Source organism: Mustelus asterias, chromosome 18, assembly GCF_964213995.1.
Source record: "Mustelus asterias chromosome 18, sMusAst1.hap1.1, whole genome shotgun sequence".
Classification (NCBI taxonomy): domain Eukaryota; kingdom Metazoa; phylum Chordata; class Chondrichthyes; order Carcharhiniformes; family Triakidae; genus Mustelus; species Mustelus asterias.
Window position 1 is genome coordinate 32,425,266 of NC_135818.1, and position 18,017 is coordinate 32,443,282.

At 44.1% G+C, this 18,017-nt stretch overlaps 1 protein-coding gene across 1 annotated transcript in view; it reads left to right on the plus strand.

Moving 5' to 3' along the window:
* Nucleotides 1-18,017, plus strand: part of scfd1 (sec1 family domain containing 1) — a 451,124-nt gene that overhangs the window by 325,954 nt on the left and 107,153 nt on the right. The window contains exons 21-22 of the mRNA XM_078233262.1: nt 1,114-1,166; nt 2,670-2,703. Of these exons, the coding sequence (XP_078089388.1) occupies nt 1,114-1,166; nt 2,670-2,703 (87 nt within the window). The remainder of the gene's footprint in view (nt 1-1,113; nt 1,167-2,669; nt 2,704-18,017) is intronic.

The following is an 18,017-nucleotide window of genomic DNA, read 5'->3' on the forward strand; positions in this document are numbered from 1 at the left end:
TTATACATTAAATGAAACTCATCTTCAATCATTAAAAAATACTTTTTAAATGGGCCAATAACAATAGCATTAACTATCTAAAATAAAAAGTTTTTTTAAAAATTAAAAATGTTTCAACGTACCTTTTTATAACAGGAGGGAAATCCTTCTCTGGTTTCAATGTAAAACTGCTAGTTCCAAATTGGACCTCAATGGGCATTCCCAGTCTGGCAGCATCATAAGGAGTGTGATTCGGGTCCTCCTGCATTGCGCTGGGTCTGTGGTGATGGCTCCTGCATTTCTGGCGGACCATAGCTGCCTGCCGGCGATTGGAGGCTATGGGCCGATGAGTTCCAGACCTCGGCTGCACACCCAGAAAAAGCAGCTTTCACCTTACTGGAGGTTTGGAACAATTGGAAAGTCTTCCCAGACTACTGCTATGCATTTGCATTAACAGAGTTCTGAGCAAGTTGCAATCATGCTCTGTTCTGGGGAATTCAAATAAGGAGCAAAATCAACTTAACTTTTGTTTAACCATAAGCCAGTGATTATGGTGACTGTTTTGTATGTTTCACTTTAATTACTGTATCTTGACTATCAGTTGGATGAAGCCTTTTTTAAATTAACCAACGGATTACAACAGGCTATGGATTGATGCCTCAATTACTGGCACCTAATATAACTAAGGAAGTCCTTTTGAGATGTATAATGAATATTTTGGTGATGGGTTGCTGTTTCTACCATCTGTGGAATGAATTAAACATCCGACACCAATATGCTGCAGTCTGTGTTTCCGTGGCCAGTGAAATGATCAATTGTCATTTTACGTGTTGGTTGATGTCATCAATCGATGCACTTTAAAAAAACTCTTGTTTAAAGATTGTAAAAAGCTTAGGTTTATGCAATATTGAAGCTGGAGCTAAGAAATGTAAATCTTAACAGTTAATTGTACCTGCATTTCTGTAACGTTGTAGCAAAGTCGGTCAGGACATGTGAACAAGCAGTTAGTTAAGTTGCCAGTCCAGTTTAGGTAGGGAGCAATGTCCTGCCTGTTTCACTAATCAAGTTGAAGATTATTAATGATTGTTAAGCAATTGTAGCTTTGATCTAAAATCCAAAATTTTATTTCAATAGGAAACTGATGACTACAGATATTTTGATCCTAAAATGCTTCGTGGCAGTGAGAGGTAAGTTCAGTATGATTTACTACATAACAGCAAGTATATTCAATATCTAAAGAGCAAATTTTCAAAACTTTATAGAATGGGATGGATGTTACAAGTCAACAGAAATTGTGCAGCGAAAGTTTTAACAGGGGGGAAATCAGTTGCAGTTCCTTTCCCCGAATACTATTGAGTGAAGCTAATCAAAAATGTGTGCGTTTGTGACATGCAGTGGCAAGGATTTAGCCATGCTATGCTATTTGAGGAATGGCCATTATAAAATGGTACCAAAGATCTACCGATACCAGTGGGATCACACCACCTTCAGGAAAGGGGAGAAAATCTTCAGTTAAGGAAAGCAAACGCTTGCTGACTGTGTGATAACAATGATGGATGGGCAAAATATCCTTTGGGAAATTTGGGGATAAAAACCTGAAGTCCTCAAAGGTCTAGGTTTACCTATTACTGTAAATCACATTAAGAAGAATACTAATTTAACACAATTCTTAAATACTTTTAACAAAAATGTAACTACAAATACGGTGCAAATTTTCAGGAGCATGCCATGAGATAAATTAATTGGCATGCTTTATATTTTAAAGAAAATAAACTTTACATAGCACATGTATATTTTTAATTTTAATGTATGAGCTTGAGTTTAAATTGTGATAAAATTATGAGAGGTGGATTTTAATAAAACACAACATTTTTGAGCAGCCCTCCAGTAATTTTTGATATATGTGAAAGTCAGAGTTTATGATAGCTAATTGCATTATGATCCTGCTATTATGCTGTTTATACATTTATAGAAGTATATGTTAAAGAAATTGTACAATTGCTTGGTGACAAGTGGCTGATCAGTTTCAGCATAAAATGTTTACCCATCAGAGTGAGCTGTGAGGAGGATGCAGAGAACCTTCAAGTGTGATTTGGGCAAGTTGAGTAAGTGGACAAATAATTGGCAGATGCAGTATAATTAGGATAAATGTTAAGGTTATCTGCTTTGGTAGCAAAAATGGGAAGGTATCCGAATGGCCACAAATTAGGAGAGGGGAATGTGCAAAGAGACCTGGATGTCCTCATAACCAGGCACTGAGGATAAGCAGAGGGTGGTGGGGGCCTGGAATGCGCTGCCAGGCAAGGTGGTGGAGGCAGACACACTGGGAACGTTTAAGACTTATCTAGATAGCCATATGAACGGAGTGGGAATGGAGGGATACAAAAGAATGGTCTAGTTGGACCAGGGAGCGGCACGGGCTTGGAGGGCCGAAGGGCCTGTTCCTGTGCTGTATTGTTCTTTGTGCTGTTTTCTAACTCTTATGTTTAAACACAAATTTGCAGTCATGCTGGTTACATACTGAAAAGTTCTGCACATATCTGGGGTAACCGAAAGCTGGAGAAAATATAGAGCAAATTTCAGTTTGACAATATTTTTTCCTGTGAAATATATTTTCAATCCAAGCATTTTCCAATGACTAGTTTGTACTGCCATTAACATTCAGTCAATAACTTTGCCTGATTTTGCAGCTCTGTTCCAAGAAACAAGCATCCATTCCAAGAGGTGAGTAAGTTGCTCAAATAGTTTGGAGGTACTGGACTGACATTGAAAATTGCCTTAATGAGTTCTGACATAGGCAGCAGGTATTTTGGAGAACTGACAGGATAGCTGCAACTTTTAAGTGACCGCAGCCACATTGAAAATATTAAATTTTGAATCTGTAAGTTAAAAGTAATCTCAAATAAGGAATTTCATGGAGAAGGGACCACTTGTTTTGTAGCTGCAAGGAAATCTAGTTGGAATTTGCTGCCAATTTCTCCTGCTGTCAGTTTATGTGCCAAAATTTCCTTATGTCTGTTTGTTTTGAAGTTTATTAACATTTTATTCTGATATTTAACATTTGGTGGAAGTTGCATCAGCACAGCACCTCTAGTCTGCAGATACATTACAAACCTGTAGAAGTGGCATAATCTAAATAGTTATACATAGTTTTGTTTTTGGAGTCACACCTCATCTATCTATGGCCCCAAATTTCCTGCATCATACTTGACTAGAAATTATGCTGAAACTGATGTGAGTTTCTCCACCAGCATTTCTGACAGGTTTCCTGTGGATCTCATTTGATTAAGCCCCTGATGTTCCTTTTCTTCTACCATTATTAAGTGTAACATCGGTACACACATTGGAAAGGTTGTGCCAACTGTTTAATTCTTCTGAATGCATAGGGTCGGGGAGTGTCTGAAAAGTTTTGTGTGTCCTGAGGCTTTGGTTTACTGTAAGTCTCGGTAAGAATTTTTAATAAAATTCTCCTAAATATGAGGGTTTAAATCTACATCAATGTACTCTGCATAAATCCAGGAAAATCCAGCAATCTGGTCTTTTGTATGGGAATTGGAACTCTCTCGATAACTTTAGCAGGTGTAGCTCTGAAGTGATGCAAATGACCGAGGAAATTTAAAACTAGTTTTGTTTCAATGCAAAATTATTATACATGAGTTACTTTGGGCAGCAATGAGGTTGGGTGGGAAATCTGCACAATGCCACTCTTGTGCCACAGTTGGACTAAAATTTCCAAGAAATTCAAGGCCTTCAATTTTGTGCAAGTTTTTAAATCCATCCAGTGCATTTTTCCCAATGTTACCAATTGTGTTTGTCGAAAGCAAGCTTTCTGTTCTTTGCAGATTACATTGTAAGAGTGCAAATAAGCAGATTAGAGAAAATAATTCTACAGCTCAGCTAACCTTCCCATTCTGTTAATTACCCACAGGAGGAAATTAGGTTTTATCATTTGTAATATGGATCAAAGCCGAACATTTAATTTCAAGATCGTAGTTGCACTATGGTTATTGTCAAAGTGACCGCAGCTTCAATTGCTTACAGTACATGTATCAAAAATCCTGATGAATGTTGTAAGATTCAGTGCTTAATTGTCATCTGCCACCAATTTTCTTTTTGTTTTGAAGTCTCAGTTTTGAATTCCAGTATTTATCAAATTGAAGCCAATTTTATAGTTGCTATTTTGTGTAACCTGTGTGCACTTGATGCATCAAAAGCATTCCCAAAATAGTTTATCTTATGAAAATGGTGATTTGTGGATAACTCAATCTTATGGCATTTCAAAGCACACTATGTCACGTGTATTAGTATATAGTGAAAAGTGTTGTTTCTTGTGCTCTATACAGACAAAGCATACCGTACATAGAGAAGGAAAGGAGAGGGTGCAGAATGTAGTGTTACAGTCAAAGGTAGGGTATAGAGAAAGATTGACTTAATATAAGGTAGGTCCATTCGAAAGTCTGATGGCAGCAGGAAAGAAGCTGTTCTTGAGTCGGTTGGTACGTGACCTCAGACTTTTGTATCTTTCTCCAGACGGAAGAAGGTGTAAGAGAGTATGTCCAGGGTGTGTGGGGTCCTTGATTATGCTGGCTGCTTTTCTGAGGCAGCGGGAAGTGTAGACAGAGTAAATGGATAGGAGGATGGTTTGCGTGATGGACTGGGCTTCGTTCACGACCCTTTGTAGTTTCTTGCAGTTTGTAGTTTCTTTGAATCAGCCAAAGTTAAAATTATTAAAGCTAAACGGAAGAGTTGTCATAGATATTTTTATAAGTGGTGGGATTGAGGGAATTTCTAGAATTTGAGTTAATGACGGTTGGAAATTCAGCAAGAGAAATTTAGGGAAATGGAGTCCAGATATACATTGTTTTTGTGGCTGTGAGATTGAAGTTGATACACTTAATGATGCCAAGTGTAAGTAAGCAGCGTACAGGATGATTGAAATATCAGATTTGAAGCTCAGCTCTAAGTCAAGAAGAGTGTCATGGTATTGTCCAGCCTGGATCAGTTATAGAACAAAGAACAAAGAAAATTACGGCACAGGAACAGGCCCTTTGGCCCTCCAAGCCTGCACCGACCATGCTGCCTGACTGAACTAAAATCCCCTAGCCTTCCGGGGACCATATCCCTCTATTCCCATCCGATTCATGTGTTTGTCAAAACGCCCCTTAAAAGTCACTACCATATCCACTTCCACTACCTCCCCCGGCAATGGGTTCCAGGCACCCAGCACCCTCTGTGTACAAAATCTGCACCGTACATCTCGTTTAAACCTTGCCCCTCGCACCTTAAACCTGTGCCCCTTAGTAATTAACTCTTCCACCCTGGGGAAAAAGCTTCTGATGATCCACTCTGTCCATGCCTCTCATAATCTTGTAGACTTCTTTCGGGTCGCCCCTCAACCTCCGTCGCTCCAGTGAGAACAAACCAAGTTTTCCAACCTCTCCTCGTAGCTAATGCCCTCCATACCAGGCAACATCCTGGTAAATCTTTTCTGTACCCTCTCCAAAGCCTCCACATCCTGCTGGTAGTGTGGCGACCAGAATTGAACACTATATTCCAAGTGCGGCCTCACTAAAGTTCTATAAAGCTGCAACATGACTTGCCAATTTTTAAACTCAATGCCCCGGCCGATGAAGGCAAGCATGCCGTATGCCTTCTTGACTACCTTCTCCACCTGCATTACCACTTTCAGTGACCTGTGTACCTGTACACCCAGATCCCTTTGCCTATCAATACTCTTAAGGGTTCTGCCATTTACTGTATATTTCCTATCTATATTAGACCTTCCAAAATGCATTACCTCATATTTGTCCGGATTAAACTCCATCTGCCATCTCTCCACCCAAATCTCCAACTAATCTATATTCTGCTGTATCCTCTGATGGTCCTCATCGCTATCCGCAAATCCACCAACCTTTGTGTCGTCCGCAAACTTAATAATCAAACCAGTTACATTTTCCTCCAAATCATTTATATATATATTACAAACAGCAAAGGTCCCAGCTACTTGTCACAGCCCTCCATTCAGAAACGCATCTCTCCATTGCTACCCTCTGTCTTCTTTGACCGAGCCAGTTTTGTATCCACCTTGCCAGCTCACCTCTGATCCCATGCGACTTCACCTTCTACACCAATCTGCCATGAGGAACCTTGTCAAAAGCCTTACTGAAGTCCATGTAGACAACATCCACTGCCCCACCCTCATCAATCATCTTCATCACTCCCTCGAAAAACTCGATCAAGTTCGTGAGACACGACGTCCCCTTCACAAAAACCTGTTGCCTCTCACTAATACATCCACTTATTTCCAAGTGAGAATAAATTCTGTCTCGAAGAATCTGCTCCAATAATTTCCCTACCACTGATGTAAGGCTCACCAGCCTGTAATTACCTGGATTATTCTTGCTACCCTTCTTAAACAAAGGAACAAAATTTGCTATTCTCCAATCCTCTGGGATCCCCCCTGTAAGAAGTCTCACAATGCCAGGTTAAAGTCCAACAGGTTTATTTGGTAGCAAAAGCCACTAGCTTTCGGAGCGCTGCTCCTTCATCAGGTGAGTGGGATTTCAGTTCACAAACCGGGCATATAAAGACACAAACTCAATTTACAAGATAACGGTTGGAATGCGAGTCTTTACAGGTAATCAAGTCTTAAAGGTACAGACAATGTGAATGGAGAGAGGGTTAAGCACAGGTTAAAGAGATGTGTATTGTCTCCAGCCAGGGCAGTTAGTGAGATTTTGCAAGCCCAGGCAAGTCGTGGGGGTTACAGATAGTGTGACATGAACCCAAGATCCCGGTTGAGGTCATCCTCGTGTGTGGAACTTGGCTGTCAGTCTCTGCTCAGTGCCTCTGGGCTGTCGTGTGTCGTGAAGGCCGCCTTGGAGAAAGCTTACCCGAAGATCAGAGGCCGAATGCCCGTGACCGCTGAAGTGCTCCCCAACAGGAAGAGAACACCCTTGCCTGGTGATTGTCGTGGGGTGTTCATTCATCCGTTGTCGTAGCGTCTGCATGGTCTCCCCAATGTACCATGCCTCGGGACATCCTTTCCTGCAGCGTATCCTTTCCTGCAGCGTTCTCCAAGGCGGAAGGGTGGAGAAGTGGAGCATCATGAGGTTATCCATGGGCTTGCGGTACAGTGAAGTGCTGAGGTGACTGTCCTTGATGGAAATGCGTGTGTCCAAGAATGCAACCGATTCCGGAGAGTAGTCCTTGATGAGTCTGATGGTGGGATGGAACTTGTTGATGTCATCATGTAGTTGTTTCAGTGATTGAAACAACTATAACTATAACAACTGAAACACGGATAACCTCATGATGCTCCACTTCTCCAGCTTCCACCCTAAACACGTTAAAGAAGCCATCCCCTACGGACAAGCCCTCCGTATACACAGGATCTGCTCAGATGAGGAGGAGCGCAACAGACACCTCCAGACGCTGAAAGATGCCCTCATAAGAACAGGATATGGTGATCGACTCATCGATCGACAGTTCCGACGCGCCACAGCGAAAAACCACTCTGACGTCCTCAGAAGACAAACACGGGACACGGCGGACAGAGTACCCTTCCCTGGAGCGGAGAAGCTACGACATCTTCTCCGGAGCCTTCAACATGTCATTGATGAAGATGAACATCTCGCCAAGGCCATCCCCACTTCTTGCCTTCAAACAACCGCACAACCTCAAACAGACCATTGTCCGCAACAAACTATTCAGCCTTCAGGAGAACAGTGACCACGACACCACACAACCCTGCCACAGCAACTTCTGCAAGACGTGCCGGATCATCAACACGGATGCCATCTTCTCAGGCGAGAACACCATCCACCAGGTACATACTCTTGCAACTCGGCCAACGTTGTCTGCCTGATGCACTGCAGGAAAGGATGTCCCGAGGCATGGTACATTGGGGAGACCATGCAGACGCTATGACAACGGATGAATGAACACCGCTCGATAATCACCAGGCAAGAGTGTTCTCTTCCTGTTGGGGAACACTTCAGCGATCACGGGCATTCAGCCTCTGATCTTCGGGTAAGCATTCTCCAAGGCGGCCTTCACGACACACGACAACGCAGAGTCGCTGAGCAGAAACTGATAGCTGATGACACGAAGATGGCTGGACTTGCGGATAGCGAAGAGCATTGTCGGGCAATACAGCAGGATATAGATAGGCTGGAAAATTGGGCGGAGAGGTGGCAGATGGAGTTTAATCCGGATAAATGCGAAGTGATGCATTTTGGAAGAAATAATGTAGGGAGGAGTTATACAATAAATGGCAGAGTCATCAGGAGTATAGAAACACAGAAACACTAGGTGTGCAAGTCCACAAATCCTTGAAGGTGGCAACACAGGTGGAGAAGGTGGTGAAGAAGGCATATGGTATGCTTGCCTTTATAGGACAGGGTATAGAGTATAAAAGCTGGAGTCTGATGATGCAGCTGTATAGAACGCTGGTTAGGCCACATTTGGAGGACTGCGTCCAGTTCTGGTCGCCGCACTACCAGAAGGACGTGGAGGCGTTAGAGAGAGTGCAGAGAAGGTTTACCAGGATGTTGCCTGGTATGGAGGGTCTTAGCTATGAGGAGAGATTGGGTAAACTGGGGTTGTTCTCCCTGGAAAGACGGAGAATGAGGGAAGATCTAATAGAGGTGTACAAGATTATGAAGGGGATAGATAGGGTGAACAGTGGGAAGCTTTTTCCCAGGTCGGAGGTGACGATCACGAGGGGTCACGGGCTCAAGGTGAGAGGGGCGAAGTATAACTCAGATATTAGAGGGATGTTTTTTACACAGAGGGTGGTGGGGGCCTGGAATGCGCTGCCAAGTAGGGTGGTGGAGGCAGGCACGCTGACATCGTTTAAGACTTACCTGGATAGTCACATGAGCAGCCTGGGAATGGAGGGATACAAACGATTGGTCTAGTTGGACCAAGGAGCGGCACAGGCTTGGAGGGCCGAAGGGCCTGTTTCCTGTGCTGTACTGTTCTTTGTTCTTTGTCCAAGTTCCGCACACATGAGGACATCCTCAACCGGGATCTTGGGTTCATGTCACACGACCAAGCCAGGCAGATGAGTGCAGGGGCAGGGATTTAGATTTTTGGATCATTGGGATCTTTTCTGGGGAAGGGCTGACCTGTTCAAGAGGGATGGATCACATCTGAACTGGAGGGCGACTAATACCCTGGCAGGGAGATTTGCTAGAGCCACTCGGGAGGGTTTAAACTAGTTTGGCAGGGGTGTGGGACCCAAAGCAGTAGGGAGACAGAAGAGAAGTTTGAGGACAGCACAGAAGTTAAAGAGAGCACATTTAAGTAGTAAAGGGAGTGTCAGTAATCCTAGTACCAGACAGATCGGGCAAAAGCAAGGCAGAGAGCAAGGGAAGTCCAGATTAAACTGCATTTATTTCAATGCAAGAGGCCTGACGAGCAAGGCAGATGAACTCAGGGCATGGATGGGTACGTGGGACTGGGATATTATAGCAATTACTGAAACATCTTAGAAATCTTAGAAACCCTACAGCACAGAGAAAGGCCATTCGGCCCATCGAGTCTGCACCGACCACAATCCCACCCAGGCCCTACCCCCATATCCCTACATATTTACCCACTAATCCCTCTAACCTACACATCCCAGGACACTAAGGGGCAATTTTAGCATGGCCAATCAACCTGACCTGCACATCTTTGGACTGGCTAAGGGAGCTCAATGTTCCAGGGTACAGATGCTATAGGAAAGATAGAACAGGAGGTAAGAAAGGAGGGGGAGTTGCACTTTTGATTAGGGAAAGCATCACGGCCGTACTGAGAGGGGATATATCCGAGGGGTCGGCCACTGAATCTATATGGGTAGAACTGAGAAATAAGAAGTGGGAAATCACTTTGATAGGGTTGTACTATAGGCCCCCAAATAGTCGGTGGGAAATTGAGGAGCAAATATGTAAGGAGGTTACAGATAGCTCCAAGAAAAATAGGGTGGTAATAGTCGGAGATTTTAACTTTCCCAACATTGACTGGGACAGCCATAGAACAAAGAACGAACAAAGAACAGTACAGCACAGGAAACGGGCCCTTCGGCCCTCCAAGCCTGTGCCGCTCATTGGTCCAACGAGACCATTCGTTTGTATCCCTCCATTCCCAGACTGCTCATGTGACTATCCAGGTAAGTCTTAAACGATGCCAGCGTGCCTCCACCACCCTACTTGGCAGCGCATTCCAGGCCCCCACCACTCTGTGTAAAAAAACGTCCCTCTGATATCTGAGTTATACCTCGCCCCCTATCCACAAGTCCAGCCATCTTCGTGTCATCCGCAAACTTGCTGATAATACCAGTTACACCTTCTTCCAAATCATTTATATATATCACAAATAGCAGAGGTACAGAGCCCTGCGGAACACCACTGGTCACAGACCTCCAGCCGGAAAAAGACCCTTTGACTGTTACCCTCTGTCTCCTGTGGCCAAGCCAGTTTTCTACCCATCTAGCCACCTCTCCTTGTATCCCATGAGCCTTAACCTTCTCAACCAACCTGCCATGAGGGACTTTGTCAAATGCCTTATTGAAATCCATATAGACGACATCCACGGCCCTTCCTTCGTCAACCGTTTTTGTCACTTCCTCAAAAAACTCCACCAAATTTGTAAGTATTAGAGGCTTGGATGGAGAGAAATTTGTTGAGTGTATTCGGGAGTAATTTCTCATTCAGTATGTGGATGGCCCTACTAGAGAGAGGGCAAAACTTGACCTCCTCTTGGGAAATAAGGAAGGGCAGGTGACAGAAGTGTTAGTGAGGGATCACTTTGGAACCAGTGACCATAATTCTATTAGTTTTAAGATAGCTATGGAGAATGATAAGCCTGGTCCAAAAGTTAAAATTCTAAATTGGGGCAAGGCCAATTTTGATGGTATCAGGCAGGAACTTTCAGGGGAGGCTGTGGGAAGGCAAAGGGATGTCTGGTAAGTGACACGCTTTCAAAAGTGTGTTAACCAGTATTCAGGGTAAACACATTCCTCTTCGAGTGAAGGGCAAGGCTGGCAGAAGTAGGGAACCCTGGATGAGTCTGGATATTGAAGCCATGGTCAAGAGGAAGAAAGAGGCACATGACATGCATAGGCAGCTGGGATCAAGTGAATCCCTTGAAGAGTATAGGGGGTGTAGAAGTAGAGTTAAGAGAGGAATCAGGAGGGCAAAAAGGGGACACCAGATTGTTTTGGCAGATAAGGCAAAGGAGAATCCAAAGAGCTTCTACAAATACATAAAGGGCAAAAGAGCAACAAGGGAGAGAGTAGGGCCTCTTAAGGATCAACAAGGTCATCTATGTGTGGATCCACAAGAGATGGGTGAGATCCTAAATGAATATTTTCATTTTCCAAAGATGTGCGGGTTAGGTTGATTGGCCGTGCTAAAATTGCCCCTTAGTGTCCTGAGATGCGTAGGTTAGAGGTATTAGTGGGTAAATGTGTAGGGATAAGGGGGTAGGGCCTGGGTGGGATTGTGGTTGGTGCAGACTCGATGGGCCAGATGGCCTCTTTCTGCACTGTATTTACTGTTGAGAAAAGCATGGATGTTAGGGAACTTGGGGAAATAAATAGTGATGTCTTGAGGAGTGTACATATTACAGAGAAGGAGGTGCAGGAAGTTTTAAAGCGCATCAAGATAGATAAATCCCCGGGACCTGATGAAGTGTATCCCAGGACATTGTGGGAGGCTAGGGAGGAAATTGTGGGTCCCCTAGCCGAGATATTTGAATCATCGATAGTCACGGGTGAGGTGCCTGAAGATTGGAGAATGGCAAGTGTTGTGCCTTTGTTTAAAAAGGGCTGCAGGGAAAAGCCTGGGAACTACAGGCCGGTGAGCCTCACATCTGTGGTGGGTAAATTGTTGGAAGGTATTTTGAGAGATAGGATCTACAGGCATTTAGAGACGCAAGGACTGATTAGTGACAGTCAGCATGGCTTTGTGAGTGGAAAATCATGTCTCTCAAATTTAATTGAGTTTTTTGAAGGGGTAACCAAGAAGGTAGATGGGGGCAGTACAGTTGATGTTCTCGACATGGACTTTAGCAAGGCCTTTGACAAGTTACCGCATGGTAGGCTGTTGCATAAGGTTAGATCTCACGGGATTCAGGGTGAGGTATCGAAATGGATACAAAATTGGCTTCTTGACAGAAGCCAGAGGGTTAGGGAGGCCTGTGACCGGCGGTGTGCCTCAGGGATCAGTGCTGGGTCCGCTGTTATTTGTCATTTATATTAATGATTTGGATGAGAATATAGGAGGCATGGTTAGTAAGTTTGTAGATGACACCAAGATTGGTGGCATAGTGGACAGTGAAGAAAGTTATCTCCAATTGCAACGGGATCTTGATCAATTGGGCCAGTGGGCTGATGAATGGCAGATGGAGTTTAATTTAGACAAATGCGAGGTGATGCATTTTGGTAGATTAAACCAGGGCAGAACTTACTCAGTTAATGGTAGGGCGTTGGGGAGAGTTACAGAACAAAGAGATCTAGGGGTACATATTCATAGCTCCTTGAAAGTGGAGTCACAGGTGGACAGAGTGGTGAAGAAGGCATTCAGCATGCTTGGTTTCATCGCTCAGAACATTGAATACAGGAGTTGGAATGTCTTGTTAAAGTTGTACAAGACATTGGTAAGGCCACACTTGGAATACTGTGTGCAATTCTGGTCACCCTATTATAGAAAGGATATTATTTAACTAGAAAGAGTGCAGAAAAGATTTACTGGGATGCTACCGGTACTTGATGGATTGAGTTACAAGGAGAGGCTGGATAGACTGGAACTTTTTTCTCTGGAGCGTAGGAGGCTGAGGGATGATCTTATTGAGGTCCATAAAATAATGAGGGGCACAGATCAGCTAGATAGTCAATATCTTTTCCCAAAGGTAGGGGAGTCTAAAACTAGAGAGCATAGGTTTAAGGTGAGAAGGGAGAGATACAAAAGTGTCCAGAGGGGCAATTTTTTCACACAGAGGGTGGTGAGTGTCTGGAACAAGCTGCCAGAGATGATAGTATAGGCAGGTACAATTTTGTCTTTTAAAACGCGTTTAGATAGTTACATGGGTACAATGGGTATAGAGGGATATGCGGGCAATTGGGATTAGTTTACGGGTTTTAAAAAAGAGGGTGGCATAGACAAGTTGGGCCGAAGGGCCTGTTTCCATGCTGTAAACCTCCATGACTCCATCTGTATCCCCCACGACTTGCCTGGGCTTGCAAAATCTCACCAACTGTCCTGGCTGGAGACAATACATATCTCTTTAACCTGTGCTTAACGCTCTCTCCACTCACATTGTCTGTACCTTTAAGACTTGATTACCTGTAAAGACTCTAATTCCAGCCATTATTTTGTAAATTGAGTTTGTGTCTTTATATGCCCTGTTTGTGAACTGAAATCCCACTCACCTGATGAAGGAGCAGCGCTTCGAAAGCTAGTGGCTTTTGCTGCCAAATAAACCTGTTGGACTTTAACCTGGTGTTGTGAGACTTCTTACTGTGTTTACCCTAGTCCAACGCCGGCATCTCCACATCATGGCTACCTCCCCTGCAGCCAGTGAGGATACAAAGATTTCTCGCAAGGCCCCAGCAATTTCCTCCCTTGCCTCTCTCAGTATTCTGGGGTATATCCCATCAGGCCCTGGGGACATGTCTTAATGTTTCTCAAGAACCCCAATACCACCTCCTTTTTGATCTCAACATGACTCAAACTGTCTACACATTCTTTCCCAGACGCATCATCCACCAAGTCCTACTCTTTGGTGAATACTGGCGCAAAGTAATCATTTAATACCTCGCCCATTTCCTCTGGCTCCATGCATAGATTACTTCCCTTGTCCTTCGGTGGGCCAACCCTCTCCCTGGCTACCCTCTTGCTCTTTACATATGTATAAAAAGCCTTGGGGTTTTCCTTAATCCTGCTGGCCAGTGCTTTTTCGTGACCCCTTTTAGACCTCTTTACGCCTTGCTTAAGTTTCTTTCTACTTTACTTGTATTCCACACTTACTTCATGTGTTCCCAGCCTCCTAGCTAGCTTTGACAAATGTTCCTTTTTCTCTTTGACTAGGCTCACAATATCTCTCGTCATCCAAGGTTCCCGAAACTTGCCATACTCATCCTTCATCCTTACAGGAATGTGCTGGTCCTGAATCCCTGTCAACTTACACTTCAAAGCCTCCCACATGCCAGATGTTGATTTGCCCTCAAACATCTGCCCCCAATCTACATTCTTTAGTTTCTGCCTAATATTGTTATAATTAGCCGTCCCCCAATTTAGCACCTTAACTTGTGGACTACACTTATCTTTATCCATCAGTACCTTAAAACTTACTGAATTGTGGTCACTGTTCCCGAACTGCTCCCGTACTGAAACCTGGCTGGGCTGATTCCCAAATACCAGGTCCAGTATGGCCCCCTTCCCTAGTTGGACTATCTACATACTGTTTCAAGAAGCCCTCCTGGATGCCCCTTACAAACTCTGCCCCATCCACGCCCCTAGCAGTAAGTGAGTCCCAATCAATATAGGGGAAGTTAAAATCTCCCACCACAACAACCCTGTTACTTTTACACCTTGCCAAAATCTGCCTACATATCTGTTCCTCTATCTCCGACTGGCAGTTGGGTGGCCTACAATAAACCCCAACATTGTGACTACACCTTTCCTATTCCTGAGCTCTACCCATATTGCCTCGCTGTATGAGCCCTCCGAGGTGTCTTCCCGGAGTACAGCTGTGATATTCTCCTTAACCAGTAGTGCAACTCCCCCACCCCTTTTATATCCCCCTCTATCCCGCCTGAAACATCTGTATCCTGGAATGTTAAGCTGCCAATCCTGTCCTTCCCTTAACCAAATCTCTGTAATGGCAACAACATTGTAATTCCTAGTACTAATCCAAGCTCTAAATTCATCTGCCTTATGTGAAAATAGGGCCACTTTCAAAATAACGAGAGATTCCTGCAGGGGCTGAAAACAATATCTTTGTCCTTTCTGATATTTGGTTTGAAGTTCTGACTTATCATGGCTTAATGTCAGACAGACAGTCTTGACATCATAGAAGCAGTACAGGGAAATGATGCAGAACTCGGGATTTTGACCATGTATGTGGTTTCCATGATCGTACCAAGGAATGATGTATCGATGAAAAGGAATAGGCCCAGAATGGATCTTTACAACTTTAAAGATGACAGTCAGATGGATGAATAAGCTGTTGTTGAGAGGTGCATTTGTAGTGGAGAAACAATGAAGAAAGTTGGCATGGTCAACTACTCTGAAAGTTTTTAGTGATAAAAACCATGAGAAATGGCCAGAGGGCGGAGTGACAGGAAAGTTTGATATTGTTGAGACAAATATGGCAACTGAAGATGAGGCCGGCAATGGCCATCTGACGTGAATGAAGTTTTAAAAATAATTCTAGATGATATTGAAATGTAATTCCGACGGAATACTAGACAAATTTTAGGCCACTTTACAATGAATTTGCATTGTGTTATTTCAAGGAGCAGTAGGCATACATTCTTGCAAGTGATTTCCAATGTAATAAATTCAGAATCTCATTTGAACACAATGAGCAAAGATGGAGTTGGTGCTCCTGTCCACTCTTGGACCTGTGATCCTTTGGTGAATTGATGAACACCTTCCAATAACGCTCTTGTCTCCTCTCCCAGTCAAGTATGGTGCATGACATGGGGGAAATAACAGTTATATCGAATAACAAATTCATAGAATATATAACACAGAAACAGCTCATTCAGTACAACCTTAAGGGGTGGCACAGTGGTTAGCACTGTTGCCTCACAGCACCAGGGACCCGAATTCAATTGCTGGATTGGGTCACTGTCTGTGCAGAGTCTGCACATTCTCCCCATCTCTGTGTGGGTTTCCAACGGGTGCTCCGGTTTCCTCCCACAGTCTAAAGATGTGCGGGTTAGGTGGATTGGCCAAGCTAAATTGCTCCTTAATGTCGGGGACTAGCTAGGGTAAATACATGGAGTTATGGGGATAGGGCCTGGATGGGATTGTGGTTGGTACAGACTCAATGGACCGAATGACATCTTCAGCCCTGTAGGGATTATATGAACCATTAAGCAGTAATTATGCTCCACTCCAACCTCCTCCCATTCTTTATCATCAAAATATCAACATAAACCACTGTGTTCCTTTTCCCTCATTCCCGCTCGCTGCTGCTCTCTCTGTCTCTCCCGCTCGCTGCTCTCTCTGTCTCTCCCACTCGCTGCTTCTCTCTCCGTCTCTCCCACACGCTGCTTCTCTCTCCGTCTCTCACACACGCTGCTTCTCTCTCTGTCTCTCCCGCTCGCTGCTTCTCTCTCTGTCTCTCCCGCTCGCTGCTCTCTCTGTCTCTCCCACTCGCTGCTTCTGTCGTGGTTCCCCAGGACGACAATTTATTCACATCAATTAAAACAGAGAGTCTGAGCAGCGATCTTCCAAGCAATAGACTTTATTTCTCAGCACAAGAGATAAAGTCGGGAACGTCCGGAACACTCCAAAGAGCCCTTGGGCTTACAGTCTTTTATGTACATTTCAGCCTCATATTTCAAGATCCTCCTCTCCCTTTTACAGCCTGTCCTTGGTTGTTATCTTACCCTACAGCCCTATCTTTCTTTGGCCACCATTAATTTTAGTTGACCCTTTATCTGTTTTCTTTGCATTTGGTCGTTCCCTGTTATATCTCTTCGTTTCTTAAACCATGGTGGTTATAACTCTTGCTCTTATCTGAACTTTTCTGTTTGTACAATAATCGTGGTTTTGTAAGCTAAGGCGAATGTGTTTAGAAGAAAAGACATCCCCCTGCTGATTTATGGTCCACTAATGTGTTTAGCAGAAAAGACATTCTCTCTGCTGGTTTATGGTCCACTATTAAGTTGAACCACCGAGCAGTCTTCCTTGTTTTCTTAAGTGACTATTGTCTGCTTTCCTTAATTAGTGATTGCTATATTACTTCTCTAGTTCCTCCACTTTGATCATATCAATTTCTGTCTTGAAGACGCTCAACGTCTCGGCCTCCACAGCCCTCTGTGGCAATGAATTCCACAGACCCACCACTCTCTGGCTGAAGAAATTTCTCCTCATCTCTGTTCTAAAGTGACTCCCTTTTATTCTAAGGCTGTGCCCCCGCGTCCTAGTCTCCCCTGTTAATGGAAACAACTTCCCTACGTCCATCCTATCTAAGCCGTTCATTATCTTGTAAGTTTCTATCAGATCTCCCCTCAACCTCCTAAACTCCAATGAATATAATCCCACGATCCTCAGACGTTCATCGTATGTCAGGCCTACCATTCCTGGGATCATCCGTGTGAATCTCCGCTGGACCCGCTCCAGTGCCAGTATGTCCTTCCTGAGGTGTGGGGCCCAAAATTGCTCACAGTACTCCAAATGGGGCCTAACCAGTGCTTTATAAAGCCTCAGAAGTACATCCCTGCTTTTGTATTCCAAGCCTCTTGAGATAAATGACAACATTACATTTGCTTTCTTAATTACGGACTCAACCTGCAAGTTTACCTTTAGAGAATCCTGGACTAGGGCTCCCAAGTCCCTTTGCACTTTAGCATTATGAATTTTGTCACCGTTTAGAAAATAGTCCATGCCTCTATTCTTTTTTCCAAAGTGTACGACCTCGCACTTGCCCACGTTGAATTTCATCAGCCACTTCTTGGACCACTCTCCTAAACTGTCTAAATCTTTCTGCAGCCTCCCCACCTCCTCAATACTACCTGCCCCTCCACCTATCTTTGTATCATCGGCAAACTTGGCCAGAATGCTCCCAGTCCCGTCATCTAGATCGTTAATATATAAAGAGAACAGCTGTGGCCCCAACACTGAACCCTGCGGGACACCACTTGTCACCGGTTGCCATTCTGAGAAAGAACCTTTTATCCCAACTCTCTGCCTTCTGTCTGACAGCCAATCGTCAATCCATGTTAGTACCTTGCCTCGAATACCATGGGCCCTTATTTTACTCAGCAGTCTCCCGTGAGGCACCTTGTCAAAGGCCTTTTGGAAGTCAAGATAGAT